The sequence below is a fragment of the Anomaloglossus baeobatrachus genome, chromosome 3 (assembly GCF_048569485.1).
Source record: "Anomaloglossus baeobatrachus isolate aAnoBae1 chromosome 3, aAnoBae1.hap1, whole genome shotgun sequence".
Classification (NCBI taxonomy): Eukaryota; Metazoa; Chordata; class Amphibia; order Anura; family Aromobatidae; genus Anomaloglossus; species Anomaloglossus baeobatrachus.
This window is the reverse complement of record NC_134355.1, coordinates 197,998,667-198,020,806: the sequence shown is the minus strand read 5'-3', so window position 1 is coordinate 198,020,806 and position 22,140 is coordinate 197,998,667. Positions and strand designations below refer to the sequence as shown.

Genomic DNA, 22,140 nt, shown 5'->3' with positions numbered 1-22,140 from the left:
TGCTCCCTCCGCAGCCCCTGGGGAATTTGCTGGACAGGAGCCGGGTATCATCAGGGACATGGCCCCTGCTACTGTGAGGTACTCTGTGTGCCCGTGGGGACCGCGCATGGAGCGCTTGTGCCATACACACTGCAGCACTGCTGGGTGTGTTAGTGCGCCGGGGTCTACCGCGCCGGCCGTGCTTATTTGCCGGCTGCGCTTATAACTTTAGTCCCCGGCTTTTGCGGCCTAGTTTCGCTTATTCCCGCCCACAGGCCTGCCAGTCAGGGGAAGGGCGGGACGCTGCACAGGACGGCAGCACTGAGGGCTGGAGCATACTCTGTATCCTCCTCCCCCCCTCACTCAGCACAGTGGGGCACTAGATTCCCGCACTTTCTAGGGCACGCCCACGGCCCCCTCCTCCCCACAGAACGCCGGCAGCCATTACTGTCAGCACTTCTGACGCTGGGGAGGAGAGACAACATCAGGGGGGGCCCGGGCACGGATTCTGGTGATCACACAACCGCTGTGAGCGGTCGGTAAGCAGCACCTGAGGTGCTGGCCCCACTGAGTGCCGAAGTGTATATGTATATATATATAATATATATATGTGTGTGTGTGTATATATATATATATATATATATATATATATATATATATATATATATATATATATATATATATATATATATATATATATATATATATATATATATATATATATATATATATATATATATATATATATATATGTGTATGTATGTATGTATGTATGTATGTATGTATGTATGTATGTATGTATGTATGTGTGTGTGTGTGTGTGTGTGTGTGTGTGTATATATATATATGTGTGTGTGTATATAATATATGTGTGTGTGTGTGTGTGTGTGTGTGTGTGTGTGTGTGTGTGTGTATGTATATGTATATATATATATAATATTTGTTGTATGGTCGCACTGTTGATTTTTGGCTACTCCTAGAGAAGCATTACAGTCCAGCCCCGGGCACTGTTCAATCATTATACCACCCCCCGGACCTGCCAGTCAGGAGGAAGGGCGGGACAGTCGGGCTGACGCCGACAGTGAGGGCCGGAGCACACTTCGCTGTCCTCCGCCCCCCTCACTAATCACGCTACGGAACTGATCCCCTCAAGGACTCAGTGTCCCCTTGGGGACGGTGCAGAGAGCAGCTTCACCTCAGACTTGGCGACTACCGCGCCTGCTTGCCGGCCGCGGTCTGTAACTTTAGTTCCCGGCTTTTGCGGCCTAGCGCCTTAAACTCCCGTCCCTGGCCCTGCCAGTCAGGGGGAAGGGCGGGACGGTCAGTCGGAGGCTAGCAGTGACGGCTGGAGCACACTTGGCTGTCCTCCGCCTCCCTCACGTTTCGCTCAGGGCACCAGATTCCCGCACTTTTGGGGTTACGCCCACGGCTCCCCCCTCCACTGTACACGCCGACAGCCATGTTTTCAGCAGCACATACTGCTTCAGGGTCGGTACACCAGGGGGCCTCTTCTCGATGCTGGGCCCCCTAGAGTGATGAACTGTATATGTGATACACTGTATATATGGCTATATTATGTTTGAATGCAGTTTCACTGGTTGAGCTTCGCCGGCGTTCCCTGTCCAGGCGGCAGGGACAGAGTTACAGCTTTGCTGAGAAACTCTCTGGGTCATTTTCACTATCCATGTCTCAGACTATGGACAAATGGTCGGCTAAGAGGCTAGGAGTTTGCAGTCCAGACCGGCCCCTTACACAGGCCCCGGGCACTGCGGGATCGCCCCAGGCCTCCCTCGGTCGGCGACGAAGCGTGTTCCTGGGGTGGCCTCTAGTTATTACGTGGTAAACTCCAGCACGAACCGCAGTCCCAGTCCGGCTAAGCAGCCTTGCTTGGAATCTTCCCCGACTTCTAGGGTCTCAGCTTGAGGACCCTCTAGAGGATGGGGCGGAGGTCGCAACCCAGGACTCTGTCCGGACGTGGCTCTCAAGGCTTCACAGATTCTGTCCAGAAGCACACCTTCCCGGACAAGCGTTTTACTGAACGCCTTATAACACACGTTGTCCCTTCCCCTCTGACGTTGTTAAGGTTTCGGCTCAGTGTCATAAGGTGCCCGCCAGTCTCGGACTGGCGGCTAGATCAGTAGTAGCAGTGGCTGGCGGGTCCACGCTCAAGAATGCCACGGACAGACAGATAGAACTCCTAATGGGATCCATCTATGAAGCCATAGGCGCGTCCGTTACCCCAGCCTTTGCAGGGGTGGGCACTCCAGGCTATCTCAGCTGCTCTGTCTCAGATCAATGCGGTCATCCTGTGCTCCGCAATTAGCGTCTTTGACGTCTCAGGCGGTGGTATTTTCATCCTCCGCCGTGCACAGAGAACCTTTTCTGCATGGCGGTCCAGGTCAGGGGAGTGGTCCCCACATGTCCAAGACCGATGTAGGAGACATTCTGTCTTACGGTCACAGGATAGAGCTCAGTTCTCGTCCTCCGACTCGTTGCTTCACAGCATCTCCGTCCCCCGAGCGAGCCGATGCACGTTTCCAGTTGGGGAACACTCCGAAGGCAGGAGGAGTTGCGATCCTCGTTCCCCTTCAAGAACGTAGTCGCGGCTTTTTACTCCAGCTTGTTCGTGGTACCAGATAGGACGGATCACTCCGCCCCGTTCTGGACTTCACACGGCTCAACGGACTGAGAACCTGACGGTTCCGGATGGAATCTCTCCGCTTGCCATCACTTTTGATGGCCCAAGGAGGTTTCCTAACATCAATCGACATCAGGGATGCTTATTTCCACGTGCCGATTGTACCAGAATATCAGCGCTTCCTGCGCTTCGCCATAGGGAGCGAACACCTTCAGTTCGTGGCACTAACTTTCGGCCTGGTGACAGCCCTACGGGCCTTCACCAAGGTCATGACAACGGTGGTAGCGGTCCTACTCTCTCAGGCAATCTGCTGGTCAAGGCCCCCTCTCGGATGGCATGCCAACACAGACTGAACATTGCTCTAGAGACTCTCCAGAGATTCGGGTGGTTCATCAATTTTTCCTAAAGTCAAAATTGACACCGGCCCAATCACTGCCATATCTCGGCATGGAGTTTTCATACTCTCTCAGCGATAGTGAAGCTTCCGCTGGACAAACAGCGTTCACTACAGACAGGGGTGCAATCGTTCCTTCGAGCCCAGTCACACCCTTGAGGCGCCTCATGCACTTCCTAGAAAAGTTGGTGGCAGCAATAGAGGCAGCTCCGTTTGCGCAGATTCATCTGTGCCCACTTTAATGGGACTTTCTCCGCAAATGGGACAGCAAATCGACGTCCCTCGACAAGAACGTTGCTCCTTCTCGGGCAGCCATGGCCTCCCTTCAGTGGTGGCTTCTTCCCACTCTTGTCGAAGGAAAAATCCTTCCTGCCCACATCCTGGGCTGTGGTCACGGCGGACGCGAGTCTGTCAGGGAGTCTTCCTCCACCACAGGGCTCAGGGTACATGGACTCAGCAGAGTCCTCCCTCCAGATCAATGTTCTGGAGATAAGGGCAGTGTTCTAGCCCTAATAGAGTTCCAGCCATGGCTGGAAGGCAGGCAGATCCGAATTCAGTCGGACAACGCCACGGCGGTGGCATACATCAACCACCAAGGCGGCACAAGCAGTCGGCAAGCCTCCCAGCAAGTCCGGCGGATTCTGCTGTGGGTGGAAGCCACAGGCTCCACCATCTCCGCAGTTCACATCCCGGGCGTAGAAAACTGGGAAGCAGACTTTCTCAGTCGCCAGGGAATGGTCTCTTCGACCGGACGTGTTTTCAAGAGATTGTTGCCGCTGGGGGAAGCCGGACGTCGACCTATTGGCATCCCGGCACAACAACAAGGTCCCGGCATGCAGGGCACGTTCTCAAGATCACAGAGCTCTGGCGGCAGACGCATTCTGAATTCTGCGGCCCTCAACCTGACTGCGTAGCCATTGAGTACTGGATCCTAGCGTCTTCAGGGTTATCTCAAGAGGTCATTGCCACTATGAGACAGGCCAAGAAACCAACGTCCGCCAAGATCTACCACAGAACGTGGAAGATCTTCTTATCCTGGTGCTCTGATCAGAGTTTTACTCTCTGGCCATTCGCCTTGCCCACTTTCTGTCCTTCCTTCAATCCGGAATGGAAAAGGGGTTGTCTCTCGGTTCCCTTAAGGGACAAGTTTCGGCGCTTTCTGTGTTTGGGTTTCAAAAGCGTCTAGCCAAACTCCCTCAGGTACGCACGTTCCTGCAGGGGGTTTGCCACATAGTCCCTCCTTACAAGCGTCGGCTAGAACCCTGGGATCGGAACAGGGTGATACCGGCTCTTCAGAATCCACCCTTCGAGCCAATGAGGGATATTCTCTTTCACGCCTTTCGCAGAGGGTGGTCTTCCTAGTGGCAGTCACGTCACTCCGCAGAGTGTCTGACATAGCAGCGCTGTCATGTAAAGTCCCCCTTCCTGGTGTTTCACCAGGACAAGCTGGTTCTGCGTTCGGTTCTGGAATTTCTCCCGAAGGTGGTATCCTCTGTTCATCTCAATCAGGATATCTTCTTACCTTCCTTTTTGTTCTCATCCGGTTCACCAACGTGAAAAGGATTTGCACTTGTTAGGTCTGGTGAGAGCACTCAGACTCTACATTTCTTGTACGGCGCCCCTGTGCTGCTCGGATGCGCTCTTGTCCTTGTCACTGACCAGCGTAAAGGGTCGCAAGCTCCCAAGTCAACTTGGCTCGGTGGATCAAGGAACCAATTCTTGAAGTTTACCGTTCTGCTGGGCTTCCGGTTCCTTCAAGGCTGAAGGCCCATTCTCCCAGAGCCGTGGGTGCGTCCTGGGCGTTGCTGCACCAGGCTACGGCTCAGCAGGTGTGTCAGGCGACTACCTGGTTGAGTCTGCACGCTTTCACGGAGCACTATCTAGTGCATACCTACGCTCGGCAGATGCCAGCTTAGGTAGGCGAGTCCCTCAGGCGGCGGTTGCCCACCTGTAGGAAGGGGCCGTTTTACAGCTCTATTACGAGGTATTCTTTTACCCACCCAGGGACTGCTTTTGGACGTCCCAATTGTCTGGGTCTCCCAATGGAGCGACAAAGAAGGGAATTTTGTTTACTTACCGTAAATTCCTTTTCTTCTAGCTCCAATTGGGAGACCCAGCACCCGCCCCTGTTCCCTTCGGGCTGTTATTCTTTGTGTACACATGTTGTTCAGATTGAATTGTTCTTGGTCATGGTTTCAGTTCTCCGAACATCCTTCGGATTGAATTTACCTTAGACCAATTTATAAGTTTCCTCCTTCCTGCTTTTGCAACAAAACTGAGGAGCCCGTGATGCACGGGAGGGTGTATAGCAGAGGGGAGGGGTTTACACTTTTAAGTGTAATACTTTGTGTGGCCTCCGGAGGCAGTAGCTATACACCCAATTGTCTGGGTCTCCCAATTGGAGCTAGAAGAAAAGGAATTTACGGTAAGTAAACAAAATTCCCTTCTTTTCAAGGTGGGGAGCCTTAGGGATTGCACCTGCTAAAGGGACTATATGTGGGCTGACTGGCACCTTAGGCACATCGAGACTCTCGTTATTCTGCACTTGCACTTTAGGTAAGAGAAGCAATTCTTATTCTGTGCCCTTTTTCATTACTGCCATGTAAATTTTAAACGTGATTTACCATTTGCTGGTGCCTGTCTTTGTAGCCATCACGGTCTCTCCCTGCCTCCTGCCGGAGATTCCGTGATGACTCACCTGCACTGCATATCCCACACAGACCCTATTTTTTATCTCTATTGCTTCCCTTAGTCCTGATTGTAACTCTGGCTAGTCCTTATTTACCTCATAATTCTATGCTCATTGGTTAGATTCCTATGTAATATCATGGACTGCAATTTTTGATGATAAATGGACTATTGTTTTTCCAGCACCCATGACGGCACCACGAGAGAGGGGATCCGCCCTTCAAGGACAGGAAACCTCCAGAATAAAAAGGGGCGGCACCTCTCCCCGCATCAGTTGGTTTCCTGTCCTTGAACAGGGAGCCTCCAGAGATCCACTAGATCCAAGAGGTCCTGATGGGCCGAAGATTCAAGTCCGGCGCCTGGCCGGCCGACTCTGGCAGCGGCACGGGTCCTGCTGCGGTCGGCCGAGGTGCTGTGGAGCTGCCGCAGCGGACCCATGGGGGTCAGGACTGCGTACAGCGCACCCGATAGGAGCGCCAGGAGCCGGCGGGGACCAGATAAGTCCGGTCGGTGGGAGGCTTCTGCCGGGGAACTGACCGCAGGGCTCTCCCGTCGCAGCGTACCCACGGGGGTCCTGTCTGCACGCGGGCTCCTTCCCTCCCTGCTCCCGCCCCCCCCCTCTCCTTACCACGTGTACCGGCACCAGAGGCCGGGATGAGGGTGGCTGCTGCTGCGCTCCCTGCGGGGCGTCCTCGTGTTGGCAGATGCTGTGGCGCTTCCGGGGAAGGAGCGCGATGTTGTGTGTGGCGAAGGGGATGTCCGGGCTGTGCGCATGCGCAGCGCGCTTTTTCCTATTGGACGCGCGGATGGGTCGTCATCCGCCGGAAGTAGGGCGCGGAGTCGCCAGGGTTTCTTTGAAAATCAGAGCGGCAATTTTCTCTATGGTGCCTGTGCTCTGTTACCATGACGGACAAGCAGTCAGCTGCGTCTCCTTCACTTCCCTCCTCCCCAAAACCTCCCTCTGATCATAACACTGCCTCCCTGAAGCGGCAGCAGAAGGGTGGCAAGGATGACAGTGTCACCGGCTCAGGGGTCAAGCGTGGGGGGACTGATGACCGGTCCTCCAAGCGGAAGGACCCTGACTCTCCTGACAGAAGACGGCCCTCTAAAGAAGGGAAGTCAGATGATGGCCCTGCTGACCCGGTATAGCCTCTTGCATCTGTGGGTGAGTGCACCTCATGAGTTCCGCTTCTAATAGCGGTCGTCTTGTCTGTTTTTTTTATAGGATCGCAGTAAACCTAGAAAGTGTTTATCAAAATCCAGACATAAGGAATGTGCCTTGTGCTGTAAAGAACTTTCTGGTTCCTGGACTAAGAGACTGTGCAAAGGCTGCATTCAGCAGACTTTGTCAGAGGAACAGCCAGGATTTGCCTCCGATCTCCGGTCCCTCATACGGGAAGAGGTCAGGTACTCCCGCCGATCCCTGTCTGGAGCACAGAGTGCTGGGGGTTCTCGGCCCCCTTTGCCTACCCACGAGGACTCTGATAGGTCTGATGGGGAATGTGACTCCTCTGGCTCTACTTCCCGCTCCTCCTCTGATAGCGACTCAGGGGGTCGCCAGTGCTTCCCACTCGAAAATATGAAGAAGTTAGTTAAGGCGGTGAGGACCACCATGGGCCTCCCGGATGAGAAACCTGAAAAATCTATCCAGGATAAGATGTTCGGGGGCATGGAGCAGAAAAAACGACGCTCCTTCCTGGTGGTGGATAAAATACAAGCCTTAATTGCCCGGAAATGGAAGAGACCTGATAAGAAGCATTCTCTTCCAGGCGCCTTTTAAGAGAAAATATCCGTTTGAGGAGGCCTCCTGCTCCACATGGGATAAGGCACCAAAATTGGATGTGGCTGTCGCTCAGGCGTCCAAAAAGTTTGCCTTGCCATTTGAGGACATGGGCTCCTTGAAAGACCCGTTAGATAAGAAAGCTGATCACTTCCTAAAGAATGCCTGGGAAGCTTCTGCCGGAGGACTGAGACCCGCCATTGCAGCTACCTGTACGGCTAGGTCCCTGACTATATGGATTGACGAACTGGAAGACCAGTTTAGATCACGAGCACCTAAGGAGGAGATTGCTTCCTCCCTCTCCAAATTGCGGGGGGCGGCGGCCTTCCTTGCGGACGCCTCGGCGGACTCCACTAAGTTGGCTGCAAAGTCAGCGTCCCTCTCCAATGCGGCTAGAAGAGCTCTCTGGCTGAAATGCTGGCCGGGGGATCTGCAAACTAAGTCTAAACTCTGCAATATCCCTTGTCAAGGTGAATATCTGTTCGGGCCGGTACTGGATGAGATCCTGGAAAAAGCTAGCGACAAGAAGGGCGGCTTTCCCTTTCCATCGTTTCCTTCTTCACGGCGGTCTTTTCGGAGGGAGCCAGTTCGCCGCCCCACCCGGCCACGGGATCGGAATACCTGGTCCGATAGGCTCAGGGAAAGGGGTTCATGTTCAAGGGCCCCTCAAAAGATCAAAATAAGTCGTCCAAGTGACTCGCTTTCCCAGGTCGGAGGGAGGCTCTCTCAGTTCCTTCCGGCTTGGGAAATGATTTCATCCAGTGCATGGATACTGGCCCTTATACGCTCCGGCCTCCAGCTCCCCTTCCTTCGGCCTCCTCCTCACCGATTCCTGGTTACCCCTCTGCGTCGTTCTCCGGCAGAACAGCTGGCTTTGGAAGCAGAGGTCCGTCACCTCCTCTTCAAAGAGGGTTCTAGTGGAAGTTCCCGCAAGGGAACAAGGAGAAGGATTCTATTCCACCCTCTTTCTGGTAGGGAAGCCTGACTGTTCCTATCGCACAATCCTCAACCTGAAAGCCCTCAACCGGTTCCTTCAAATAGACCGCTTCAAGATGGAGTCCGTGCGGTCCATAGTGAAATATCTGTATCCCCACTGTCACATGGCTGTCATAGACTTGCGCGATGCATATTATCATGTCCCAATCCACTCTCTCTTCCAATGCTTCCTCAGAATAGCCCTCCACATGGATGGTCGGGTCTGCCATTTTCAATACAAAGCCCTCCCCTTCGGTCTGGCCATCGCCCCGAGAATTTTTACAAAGATAATAGCAGAAATGTCAGCATATCTGCGTCAGAGAGAGAGGTCCTTCTGATTCCTTATCTGGACGACTTCTTGATTGTGGGCGCCTCAGCTCTCCATTGTGCGGCCCTTCTCCGGCAGGTGCAAGCTTCCCTGCGGGAGTGGAGCAGGTTGATCAACGAGGAAAAGTCCAGATTAATCCCATCCAAGGTTCAGCTGTTTCTGGGACTCACTTGGGACTCCAACACTCAGCTTTGTCGGTTGCCTCCTTCCAAAGTGGAAGCCCTCCAGACCCAGATAGACTGGACTCTGAGGCATCGGCGTATGTCTCTCCAGGGTGCGATGTCCCTCCTGGGCTCCCTGACTGCGGCCATCCCGGCCGTCCGATGGGCTCAGGCACACACCAGGGTCCTGCAGTGGAATATCTTACAGCATCAGACCGCTCACGGGGACCATCTGGACAGACTCGTCATTCTCGACCATCGCACATTGCAGTCCCTCTATTGGTGGCTAGATCCGGTCCACTTGGGCAGAGGGGTGCCTTGGAGGGCGCCAGAGCCCGTGGTGGTAACCACCGACGCCAGTCTCTACGGTTGGGGTGCACACTTGGACGCTCATTTCATTCAGGGACGATGGTCTGGAGAAGAAGCTCAAAATTCCTCGAATACAAGGGAATTGCTGGCGGTGGAAAAGTCGTTAGGTCGTTTCCTGCCGTTGTTACAGGGTCGCCATGTGAAAGTTCTGTCGGACAACCAAGCGACAGTAGCATATCTCAACCACCAGGGGGGTACTCTCTCCAGACACCTCATGTCCGTCACAAGCAGGATCATGTCTCGGGCAGAGGTTCATCTGGGTTCCCTGTCGGCAGTGCACATCCGAGGGAAGGAGAACGATTTGGCGGACTCTCAGTCGCACCCAGTTTCACCAAGGCGAATGGTCTCTAAATCAGTCCGTTTTCGACCGGATAACGGAGATGTGGGGGGTTCCCGAGATAGACCTCTTTGCAACACGAACCAACAGGAAGGTTCCCCGATTCTGTTCCCTGGATCCGAGGGATCGTCCCCACTCGGTGGACGCGCTATTGCTCAAGTGGGACTTCCGCCTCGCATATGCCTTCCCTCCACTCATCCTCCTCCCTGCAGTGCTCAGGAAGATACGGGAGGATCAAGCAGTCGTGATTCTCATAGCACCCTTTTGGCCAAAGAGGCCTTGGTTTTATTGGCTGACGCATCTGTCCATCACCGATCCGTGGGTTCTCCCGGACCTACCGGATCTCCTATCCCAGGGTCCAGCCTTCCACCCGCAGCACACCAGGTTGCATCTGACGGCGTGGCTCTTGAGCAGTCGCTGTTAGGCAATAAGGGATTTTCTCAGGGTCTGATTTCCACCTTGATGCAGTGCAGAAAGCCTGTCACTACTCGCATTTATGGGCGCATTTGGGCCAAATTCCTGACCTCTACAGGTGCGGATCCTGCTAAGCCGCCCTCTGTCCCGGTTGTCCTGGAATTTCTCCAGAGGGGTTGGGAACTGGGTCTATCAGTTAGTACCCTTAAGGTACAAATCTCCGCACTGAGCGCCTTGTATAACCATGCCCTGGCCGGAGATCCCTGGGTATCTAGGTTCGTTAGGTCCTGTGCTAGGTCTAAGCCTCGGGGAACCATGCTACTACCGTCCTGGGACCTTAACTTGGTCCTTTCAGCTTTAACACTGCCCCCATTTGAGCCCTTAGATTCTATCTCTCTCAAGCATCTGTCCCTTAAGACGATTCTCCTGGTCGCCCTCACTTCTGCCCGTAGGGTTAGTGACCTTCAGGCCTTATCCATTTCTCCTCCGTATACCCAGTTTTTTGATGACCGAGTAGTTTTACGAAATGACCCTGCCTATTTGCCGAAGGTGCATTCCCACTTCCATAGATCACAAGAAATAGTGCTCCCCTCTTTTTATGCCAACCCTTCTACTCCGGAGGAGATGGGATGGCACTGCCTGGATGTTAGGCGTTGTCTTCAACGGTATCTGTTGGTCACCTCGGAAGGGAGGAGGGATAAGTCTGTTTGTAGTCTTCCAGGGTTGTAGAAAGGGGCTTAAGGCTTCAAAATCCACCTTGGCAAGGTGGATCAGGGATGCCATCTCGGTTGCCTACACGGCCGGGGGGGAAGACGTACCTCCTGGTTTGAAGGCACACTCCACGCGAGCGATGGCATCTTCCTGGGCAGAGAGGTCGGAGGTCTCCATCGAGCAGATATGTAAGGCGGCAACCTGGTCTTCTCCGTCCACCTTTTTTTTAATCACTATCTCCTTGATTTGTCGTTCACCGACATCACCTTTGGGAGGCGGGTTCTGCAAACTGTTGTCCCTCCCTAGGTCTTCCTCTCTGTAATTCTCTCGTGGTGCCGTCATGGGTGCTGGAAAAATACGTAATTACTTACCGCTAATGTGTTTTTTCTGAACCCATGACGGCACCCTTACATTCCCTCCCTGCACTTGGGGGTTGCTAGTTTGCTTCCCTTTTCACTCCTCTTCACTGGGCGGTTATGGTGGCGGGATATGTTTTTAATGATGTTCCTTGTTTCGGAGGTCCTGTCATGCTCGGTAATCAACTGATGCGGGGAGAGGTGCCGCCCCTTTTTATTCTGGATTTTTCCTGTCCTTGAAGGGCGGATCCCCTCTCATGGTGCCGTCATGGGTTCAGAAAAAACACATTACCGGTAAGTAATTACGTATTTTTGCATCCCTATTGGTTTGGTAGTATACTCTTTTAATCACTCCTTGTTGTGTTTGTCTTAATAAAGTATGGATTTTGCACTTTACTCTTGTTTCTCCTGTGTCTGATTAATACTCAGAGTAGTGCTGACACCCTCCCCGCCTTACCTCGGCCGGATTGGTGTTTACATTTATGGCTCTAAATTTGAGAGATGTATTGCCTTTGAGTAGTGGCTGACAGCGAACGTTCCTCCCTCGTCGCAATGGTTATCGATGCACATCCTGTAGCGGCGAACTATAAGAACCATGAGGCCGGCGATTGAACGGAAGGTAAGGTGAGCATTGTGTGTGTGTCTGTGTGTGTGTGTGTGTGTGTGTGTGGACTGTTAGGCTATGTGCGCACTAGTGCGTTTTACCCGCGGATTTGCCGCGGAAATTTCTTGAGAAATGTCTGCAATCTTTGTGCAGACATTTCCCAGCAAATCCTATGGTAAAAAAAAATAGCTGTGCGCACTGGTGCGGATTTTTCTCAAGAAATTTCCTTGAAGAATTTCTCGAGAAACTTTCTTGAGAAACTTCTCATTTCTAGTGCGCACATAGCCTTAGAGTGCGGTGAAAGTACGGAACCGAAGTGTGTGTGGTGAGTATTTGCTCGTACGGCAAAGCTTGTTCGTAAACTGAGTTAAAAATTTACAGCAAGCTTTGCTCGTTAAGTGTAATACTCGCTAACTGGGTTACTCGTTAAGCGAGGTTCCACTGTATATGGTCAAGAGGGGTGAACTGTGACTGGTGTTGTGTGGTCGTCATTATTTTTATGGGCTCTCTCCCCAACCCCTCCCAGTATCTTCTATTTACAAAGATGGTGACCCCTTTCAGAAAATATAATGGCATCCAAGTCTCAGGGTGTCACCTAGAGTTAAAGGAGTTGTCGGGCATAAACTCCAACATTTTTTTTTTTTTGATATTTTTTTAAGCTAATTTATGCTTTGTCATATAAGACATCCCTACATTTGTGTTTTTGGTTTTTTTTGTTTTTTTTTTGTTTCTAACTTTTTGTTCCTCCTTGAATTATCCCTTTATTCTCCTGCAGACACTTCCTATGCTGACCCTCAGTCAAAGTTGACACCACCCAGCCTCACTGTCCAGCCTCGCCCTCTGCACACTCGTTGACTGTTAGTAGCCTGCCCAGCACTGACCTCTAGCAGAGGACACTATGGGCACATATACTGTAGTAATGTGCCCTTTCCTACTCATGCTGTAGTACTGTCCCCTTTCCTGGTCCTCTTCTTATTGTAATGTTCCCTTTCCTTGGGGTCCTCTTCTTGTAGCAATGTTCCATCCTCTAGTAGTGTCACATATTGTGACACTTTTCACACACAAAAAAAAGTAAAATCCTTCTCACCTCTCCTCAGTTCCTTCGGTAACCTACTTCTTGCAACCGCAGTCCTATTGATGGACGCTGTCGGTGCAGGGGCCGCTGCTGACTGAGCTTTATATCAGATTGCAGATTTCCAGGTGCTGTGCAGGGCGAGTTTTCCATGCAGCTTCTCCAGTGATCTGCTGCTGGCCTCTGATTGGTAGGCGGCTGATCATTGCAGTAGCTATATAGAGTTCGCATCTGTGCAGCGCCGAGAAGTTAGTCATCTGATATAAAGTGCTGACTGCACGGACCCCAAGCCAGGCAGCAATCAAGGGGGCCACAGGCCTGTGCACCACAAGAATGTGGCCGTATGCGGCCTGTGGGCAGTGTCTTTGAGACCACTGCACTACCGGATGTGTGCCAGGCTGCAGGGAAGGGGGACGGGGACGCCACGCACTGTACCTCTCCAGCAGGGTGGCAACATGACGTCGGCTGTGATGCCTGTCAACAAGGTCCTGCCCCTGTCGACGTGACCTCACGGCAAGCACCAAAATCTTGGCAGGAGCGGTCACATGACTGCTGTGAGCTGGGGGAGAGGGGCTGACGGCAGGGCAGGTAAGTAGTTACTATCTACTTACCTGCCCCAATGTAGCCCAATAGTGAAATGACAAAAAAGCAAAATAAGCCGGATAACCCCTTTAATTGATGGGAAGTATGCCATGTTTTTCCAGATAGAAGCCTAAATATAATAACAGTAGGTGAGATGTTTTAGGGTTTAGTAACAGGACACATTGACAAAGTGCTGCTTTGATTCTTAATTCTATGGAAAATTGTTTATGCAATGCATCTCAACTGCATGGTTTGTTTTTTGTGGGCCAAGATGTAATTTTTAATGACACTATTCATTATAGAGGTGCTTCAGTCACCACTTAGTACATAGTGAGAGGGGACTGTAACCTGCTCCTCAGTATGTCTGTACAGAGCCGGCTGTCAATCAGTGCCTGAACGCAGTTACTGCCACTTAATGTGCTGAGCGGTGACTGAAGTCACACCTCTAGAACTGAAAGCCCAAGGCTGCCGGGAGGAACAAAGCTCATTTTCTCCCAGAAGCCAGGCTCACTGCAGCAGCAGCATAGATTTTAGAACGCGACTAACCTTATATCTGCAGGTTAATAGCGGGGTTTGACAGGACAGGCTCCCTTTTCTTCGGCGCTCCATTGGGAGACCCAGACGATTGGGTGTATAGCTACTGCCTCCGGAGGCCACACAAAGCATTACACTAAAAAGTGTAAGGCCCCTCCCCTTCTGGCTATACACCCCCCGTGGGATCACGGCTGCTCAGTTTTCAAGCTTTGTGCGAAGGAGGTCAGACATCCACGCATAGCTCCACTGTTTAGTCAGCAGTAGCTGCTGACTATATCGGATGGAAGAAAAGAGGGCCCATACTAAGAGGCCCCCAGCATGCTCCCTTCTCACCCCACTTTCGTTGGCGGTGTTTGTTAAGGTTGAGGTACCCATTGCGGGTACGGAGGCTGGAGCCCACATGCTGTTTTCCTTCTCCATCCCCCTGAGGGCTCTGGTGAAGTGGGATCTTACCGGCCTCCAGACTCTGAGGCCGGGCTCCATCCACAGACCCGGAGATCCTGCTGGATACGGAGCTGGGTACCATCAGGGACAAGGCCCTGCAACATTCAGGTACTCTGTGTCCCCGTGCAGACAGGCACAGACACACTCCAGCGTTGCTGGGCGTTCTAGTGCGCCGGGGACAGTAGCGCTGCGCGCTTGGGGTTTTACTCACTGCAGCTTAGCTTAGTGAGTTTATGTGGGGAACGACCGCGCCGGCCGCCATGGAGGCAGCGGCGCGGCTGAGACTTGTAGTGCGCCGGGGACTTCGCGCCGACCGTGCTTTTACGACGGCAGCGCTGATAAATCTAGTCCCCGGCTTCTGCGGCCTAGTTACGTTCGTTCCCGCCCCCAGCCCTGTCAGTCAGGGCAGGGGAGAGACGCTGTACAATAGCAGCGCCGAGGGCTGGAGTCTTATTTACATACTCCAGCCCTCTCACTGGGCACAGTGGGACGCCAGTTTCCCGCTCGTTGTCTGCACACGCCCACGGCCCGCCCCTCTTCACAGGACGCCGGCAGCCATTCCTGCACGCAGTCTGAGCTGGAGAACGGACATAGCCCTGGGAGACCCAGACAGGGGATTCTGGCGACCACACACCCGCTATTAGGCGGGCGGTAAGCAGCACCTAAGTGCTGACCCCACTAGTGCCACAGTGTTGTTTTGTGTACTTTTGTTTGTACATATATATATATTGCACTGTACGGTCGCTTCTTGGCTTATACCCCTATATTGCTCTGAGGAGACAACAGCATGTCATCCGCAAAAAGCAAGGGTGCCAAGGCACGGGCTTCATATGCTGCCTGTACCGCATGTGGGGCTGATCTACCGGCAGGTTCCACTGACCCCCATTGTGTGCAATGTTCGGTCCCTGTGCCACTTCGTCAGCCGGAGTCTATGCTAGTAGTGGCCCAGGCAGAGACGCCTGTGAACCCTGCCCCGGTGACGGGGACAGAGTTTGCAGTTTTTGCTGATAAGATGTCTGTGACTATGACAAAAATTCTAGAAACCTTGCAGTCCAGGCCGGTCACCCAGACCATGGGCACTGCTGATTCAGGCCCCCCTCAGTTGGAACTAATCCGTGCTCCAAGGGGGTCCCAGACATCACAGGCTGAAGGCTCGGACTCGGACGACAGTCCCAGGCAGCCTAAGCGAGCTCGCTGGGAGAGACACTCGGCGTCATCACGCTGGTCAGGGTCTCAGCGGGAGGATTCTCTGTATGATGAGACAGAAATAGGGGATCAGGAGTCTAATCCTGAGACTGCTCTCAACCTGGATACCCCTGATGGTGACGCCATGGTGAATGATCTTATAGCGGCCATCAATAGACTGCTGGATATTTCTCCTCCAGCGGAGGAAGCAGCAGCACAGCAGGAGAAATTCCATTTTAGGTATCCCAAACGTAAATTGAGCTCTTTTCTGGACCACGCGGACTTCAGAGAAGCAGTCCAGAAACACCATGCTTCTCCAGATAAGCGTTTCTCCAAACGTCTTAAGGATACCCGTTATCCCTTTCCCCCTGACGTGGTCAAACGCTGGACCCAGTGTCCAAAGGTGGACCCCCCAATCTCCAGGCTTGCGGCTAGATCCATAGTTGCAGTGGAAGATGGGGCTTCACTTAAAGATGCCAATGACAGACAGATGGACCTCTGGTTGAAATCTGTCTATGAAGCTATCGGTGCGTCGTTTGCTCCAGCATTCGCAGCCGTGTGGGCACTCCAAGCTATTTCAGCTGGTCTGGCGCAGGTGGACTCGATTATACGTCCATCAGTGCCGCAAGTGGCGTCCTTGACCTCGCAAATGTCTGCGTTTGCAACTTACGCTATCAATGCGGTCTTGGACTCTACCAGCCGTACGTCAATGGCGTCCGCCAACTCGGTGGTTTTACGCAGAGCCTTATGGTTAAAAGAATGGAAAGCAGATTCTGCTTCCAAAAAATGCTTAACCAGTTTGCCATTATCTCAAGACAGGCTGTTTGGTGAGCAATTGGCGGAAATCATTAAACAGTCCAAGGGTAAGGACTCTTCCTTACCCCAGCCCAGATCAAGCAAACCTCAGCAGTGGAAGGGACAGTCGAGGTTTCGGTCCTTTCGAGGTTCGGGCAGGACCCAATTCTCCTCGTCCAAAAGGACTCAGAAGGAGCAGAGGAGCTCAGATTCCTGGCGGAATCACTCACGACCAAAGAAAGCAGCCGGAGGAACCGCTTCCAAGCCGGCTGCCTCATGACTTTCGGCCTCCTCCCTCCGCATCCTCGGTCGGTGGCAGGCTCTCCCGCTTTTGCGGCATTTGGCTGCCACAGGTCAAAGACCGGTGGGTAACAGACATTTTGTCTCACGGGTACCGGATAGAGTTCAGTTCTCGTCCTCCGCCTCGGTTCTTCAGAACTTCCCCACATCCCGACCGAGCCGATGCTCTTCTGCAAGCGGTGTGCTCGCTAAGGGCAGAGGGAGTGGTGATCCCTGTTCCTCTTCAGGAAAGAGGTCAAGGTTTTTACTCCAATCTGTTTGTGGTGCCAAAAAAGGACGGCTCTTTCCGTCCTGTTCTGGACCTAAAACTGCTCAACAAGCACGTGAAAACCAGGCGGTTCCGGATGGAATCCCTCCGCTCCGTCATTGCCTCGATGTCTCAAGGAGATTTCCTAGCATCAATAGACATCAAAGATGCTTATCTCCACGTGCCGATTGCTCCAGAGCACCAGCGTTTTCTACGCTTCGTTATAGGAGACGAACACTTTCAGTTCATAGCCCTGCCGTTTGGTCTGGCGACAGCCCCACGGGTTTTCACCAAGGTCATGGCAGCAGTGGTAGCAGTCTTGCACTCTCAGGGACACTCGGTGATCCCTTACTTGGACGATCTACTTGTCAAGGCACCCTCTCAAGAGGCATGCCAACACAGCCTGAACGTTGCGCTGGAGACTCTCCAGACTTTCGGGTGGATCATCAACTTTTCAAAGTCAAATCTGTCACCGACCCAATCACTAACATATCTTGGCATGGAGTTTCATACTCTCTCAGCGACAGTGAAGCTTCCGATGGACAAGCAGCGTTCCCTACAGACAGGGGTGCATTCTCTCCTTCAAGGCCAGTCGCACCCCTTAAGACGCCTCATGCACTTCCTGGGGAAGATGGTGGCAGCAATGGAGGCAGTCCCGTTTGCGCAGTTTCATCTGCGCCCACTTCAATGGGACATTCTCCGCCAATGGGACGGGAAGTCGACGTCCTTGGACAGGAAAGTCTCCCTTTCCCAGACGGCCAAGGACTCCCTTCAATGGTGGCTTCTTCCCACCTCATTATCACAAGGAAGGTCCTTCCTACCCCCATCCTGGGCGGTGGTTACGACAGACGCGAGTCTGTCAGGGTGGGGAGCAGTTTTTCTCCACCACAGGGCTCAGGGTACGTGGACTCAGCAGGAGTCCTCCATTCAGATCAATGTTCTGGAAATCAGGGCAGTGTATCTTGCCCTACAAGCCTTTCAGCAGTGGCTGGAAGGAAAGCAGATCCGAATTCAGTCGGACAACTCCACGGCGGTGGCATACATCAACCACCAAGGCGGGACACGCAGTCGGCAAGCCTTCCAGGAAGTCCGGCGGATTCTGATGTGGGTGGAAGCCACGGCTTCCACCATATCCGCAGTTCACATCCCCGGCGTAGAAAACTGGGAAGCGGACTTCCTCAGTCGCCAGGGTATGGACGCAGGGGAATGGTCCCTTCACCCGGACGTGTTTCAGGAAATCTGTCGCCGCTGGGGAAGGCCGGACGTCGATCTAATGGCGTCCCGGCACAACAACAAGGTCCCAACTTTCATGGCACGGTCTCGCGATCACAGAGCTCTGGCAGACGCCTTAGTGCAAGATTGGTCGCAGTTCCAACTGCCCTATGTGTTTCCCCCTCTGGCACTCTTGCCCAGAGTGCTACGCAAGATCAGGTCCGATTGCCGCCGCGCCCTGCTCGTCGCCCCAGACTGGCCGAGAAGGTCGTGGTATCCGGATCTGTGGCATCTCACGGTCGGCCAACCGTGGGCACTACCAGACCGGCCAGACTTACTGTCACAAGGGCCGTTTTTCCATCTGAATTCTGCGGACCTGAACCTGACTGTGTGGCCATTGAGTCCTGGATACTAGCATCTTCAGGATTATCTCAAGGGGTCGTGGCCACCATGAGACAGGCTAGGAAGCCCACGTCTGCTAAGATCTACCACAGAACGTGGAAGATTTTCTTATCCTGGTGCTCGGCACAGGGAGTGTCCCCCTGGCCATTTGCATTGCCTACTTTTCTTTCCTTCCTGCAATCTGGTTTGGAAAAAGGCTTATCGCTCGGCTCCCTTAAAGGGCAAGTCTCAGCGCTATCGGTATTTTTTCAAAAGCGTCTAGCACGACTTCCTCAGGTACGCACGTTCCTGCAGGGGGTTTGTCACATCGTCCCTCCGTACAAACGGCCGTTAGATCCATGGGATCTGAACAGGGTACTAGTTACTCTCCAGAAGCCGCCCTTCGAGCCTCTGAAAGATGTTTCACTTTCTCGGCTCTCACAGAAAGTGGCCTTTCTGGTAGCGGTCACGTCTCTTCGGAGGGTATCCGAGCTGGCAGCGCTGTCATCCAAAGCTCCCTTCCTGGTTTTTCACCAGGACAAGGTAGTGCTGCGCCCCGTTCAGGAGTTTCTCCCTAAGGTGGTATCCTCTTTTCATCTCAATCAGGATATCTCCTTGCCTTCCTTTTGTCCTCATCCAGTTCATAGGTATGAAAAGGATTTGCATTTGTTGGATCTCGTGAGAGCACTCAGAATCTACATTTCCCGCACGACGCCCCTGCGCCGCTCGGATGCACTCTTTGTCCTGGTCGCTAGTAAGCGCAAAGGATCGCAGGCTTCCAAATCCACCCTGGCTCGATGGATCAAGGAACCAATTCTTGAAGCCTACCGTTCTGCTGGGCTTCCGGTTCCATCAGGGCTGAAGGCCCATTCTACCAGAGCCGTGGGTGCGTCCTGGGCATTACGACACCAGGCTACGGCTCAACAGGTGTGCCAGGCAGCTACCTGGTCGAGTCTGCACACTTTCACCAAACATTATCAGGTGCATACCTACGCTTCGGCGGACGCCAGCCTAGGTAGAAGAGTCCTGCAGGCGGCGGTTGCCTCCTCGTAGGAGAGGGCTGTTTTGCAGCTCTAACTTGAGGTATTACTTTACCCACCCAGGGACTACTTTTGGACGTCCCAATCGTCTGGGTCTCCCAATGGAGCGCCGAAGAAGAAGGGAATTTTGTTACTTACCGTAAATTCCTTTTCTTCTAGCTCCAATTGGGAGACCCAGCACCCGCCCTGTTTCCTTCGGGATTTTTGTTTTTTTCGGGTACACATGTTGTTCATGTTGAACGGTTTCAGTTCTCCGATGTTACTTCGGATTGAATTTGTTTAAACCAGTTATTGGCTTTCCTCCTTCTTGCTTTAGCACTAAAACTGAGCAGCCGTGATCCCACGGGGGGTGTATAGCCAGAAGGGGAGGGGCCTTACACTTTTTAGTGTAATGCTTTGTGTGGCCTCCGGAGGCAGTAGCTATACACACAATCGTCTGGGTCTCCCAATTGGAGCTAGAAGAAAAGGAATTTACGGTAAGTAACAAAATTCCCTTCTTTTAAGTGGTAAAAAAAATCTATTTTTTTTTTTTTTGTCGCCATTTTTCATAATTCCTAACATTTGTTTGTCTATTGAAGTTGTGTGAATGACACCCAACTAAGGGCAGGATGTCTCCATGACAGTGAGCAAGGCGTTGCGGGCTGTAAAATCTAAAGCCCAAACGTATTTACCACCATTTTCCAGCATGGTCACCTTTGACCAACACTTTCTTTGGTCGTTATCTTGGCTGCTACATTTTTCAGAAGAAATATAACATTCTCTTTTTGCTTCTAGCGCTTTGCTGCTGTAATTATGAGGATCAGAGAACCAAGGACAACAGCGCTTATATTTAGCTCGGGGAAGATGGTCTGCACAGGCGCCAAAAGGCAAGTACTCAAACTTAGTGGTGTTTTTGATTTTTCACTCAAGCATGACTGCACTCTTATGGATTTATAAAAAACACAAAACACCACCGGTAATTTAATTTTTTTTTTTTTTTAAACAAATCTTACAGCTTTGTTACCTTCCCCATACTATGAACTGCATTGCACTTCATTATTTTAGTTTCCAGTAATTCTATAAAAGTTTTTATTCTCTACAGTAAAATGTGACTGCATTAACGTGAACAGAATTTATACTGCAATTCATTATTTGTTTTCCTTTATTTTAGTGAAGAACAGTCTCGGTTAGCAGCCAGAAAGTATGCTCGAGTTGTACAGAAGTTGGGATTCCCAGCAAAGTTTTTAGATTTTAAAATCCAGAATATGGTGGGAAGCTGCGATGTGAAGTTCCCGATCAGATTGGAGGGTCTGGTGCTTACACATCAGCAGTTCAGCAGGTAAATGTACAGCTGGGCATGTTAAGCTTTGCGTTAAAGCTGCCTAAACACATGTTTATAGTTATCATTCAACTTCTTGACCACCCCCCCCCCTCCAATCCCATCCCAAGTAAAGTACATTTTGTGAGATCCATATTTTTCGGTTTCTAGAACTGAATGAAGAGTTGATAATTGTATAGTGGAGTACATCAATTTTGATGGTTTTTATTGAAATTTTTCAGGGAGGCTCCATTAATATACACCAGCCCTGAAACTCTGCCTTCCCCCATAATACAGCATTTACCATAAGTTAGCTATTTTTTAATCAGAACTGAAACATTTTTGCTACTTTTTAGTCCTCTTAAAACCGTTTAACATACAATTTATTATATAGATATAGAGATAGAGAGATATCTATATCTCTGACGCCTCATTGGGGGACACAGGACCATGGGTGTTATGTTGCCTATCCATAGGAGGACACTAAGTAGATGCAAAAAGCATTATCTCCTCCTCTGCAGTATACACCCCGTGGCTGGGCCAGGCAACCTCAGTTTTAGATTAGTGTCTGTAGGAGGCACATCCTTTCAAGGTTTTTTTATTTTTTTGAGGGCGACGGTTTCCCTTAGGGACCGATCTCCCAATACCATCAACGGGCGGGAACGCAGAGTGTTGGATCCTGGGCTGCCTTTTACTGGACGATGGGTCCCACAGACACCGATTTTTGCAGAGCCCAGGGCAGAGGCACAATTCCTCAGCCCCTCTTTGCAGGCTCTGAGTTGATACATTGCACCTGTGTGGCCGGACACAGCAAGCTGACTCTATTTCCACTGCCTGGACTGAGGCAGTGTTAAGGTGAGATCCCCCCCCCTGACTGGTTTCCCAGAGAAAGGGAGATAGACTGTGCAGGGAAGGCTCCCAGGACTGCTGAATTTTACAATCTTTATTCCCACCATAGCTGCGTGCTGGCTGGAGGAGGGTAAAGTCCCTTGCTGATTACCTGGAATCCTGCAGAGAGTTAATCTACCGGTGGCGGGGGGAGGGCTTCCAGGGATCATAAACTCAGTGTTTATTTCCTCTAGCTGCGTGCTGGCTGGAGGAGGGGGGGGAGTCCCTTGCTAATTGCAGGGACTTCTGCAGAGATAATCTACTGGTAGCTGTGTGCTGACTGGAGGGAGGGGGAGAAACTGTCAGAGGCTCGCTTCCTGCCGTTTTTTACTGCCGACAGCAGGGGGGCACACTAACTTCTTCTTGGCGCTCTTTTAGCGCTAAGCCCTGCCCCCGTGGGCCGCGATGAGCCCCACCCCTCAGGAAAAC

At 52.0% G+C, this 22,140-nt stretch overlaps 1 protein-coding gene across 1 annotated transcript in view; it reads left to right on the top strand.

The window, feature by feature from the left end:
- Window positions 1–22,140, top strand: part of TBP (TATA-box binding protein) — a 117,743-nt gene that overhangs the window by 35,267 nt on the left and 60,336 nt on the right. Inside the window, exons 5-6 of the mRNA XM_075338192.1 lie at window positions 20,301–20,392; window positions 20,677–20,844. Of these exons, the coding sequence (XP_075194307.1) occupies window positions 20,301–20,392; window positions 20,677–20,844 (260 nt within the window). The remainder of the gene's footprint in view (window positions 1–20,300; window positions 20,393–20,676; window positions 20,845–22,140) is intronic.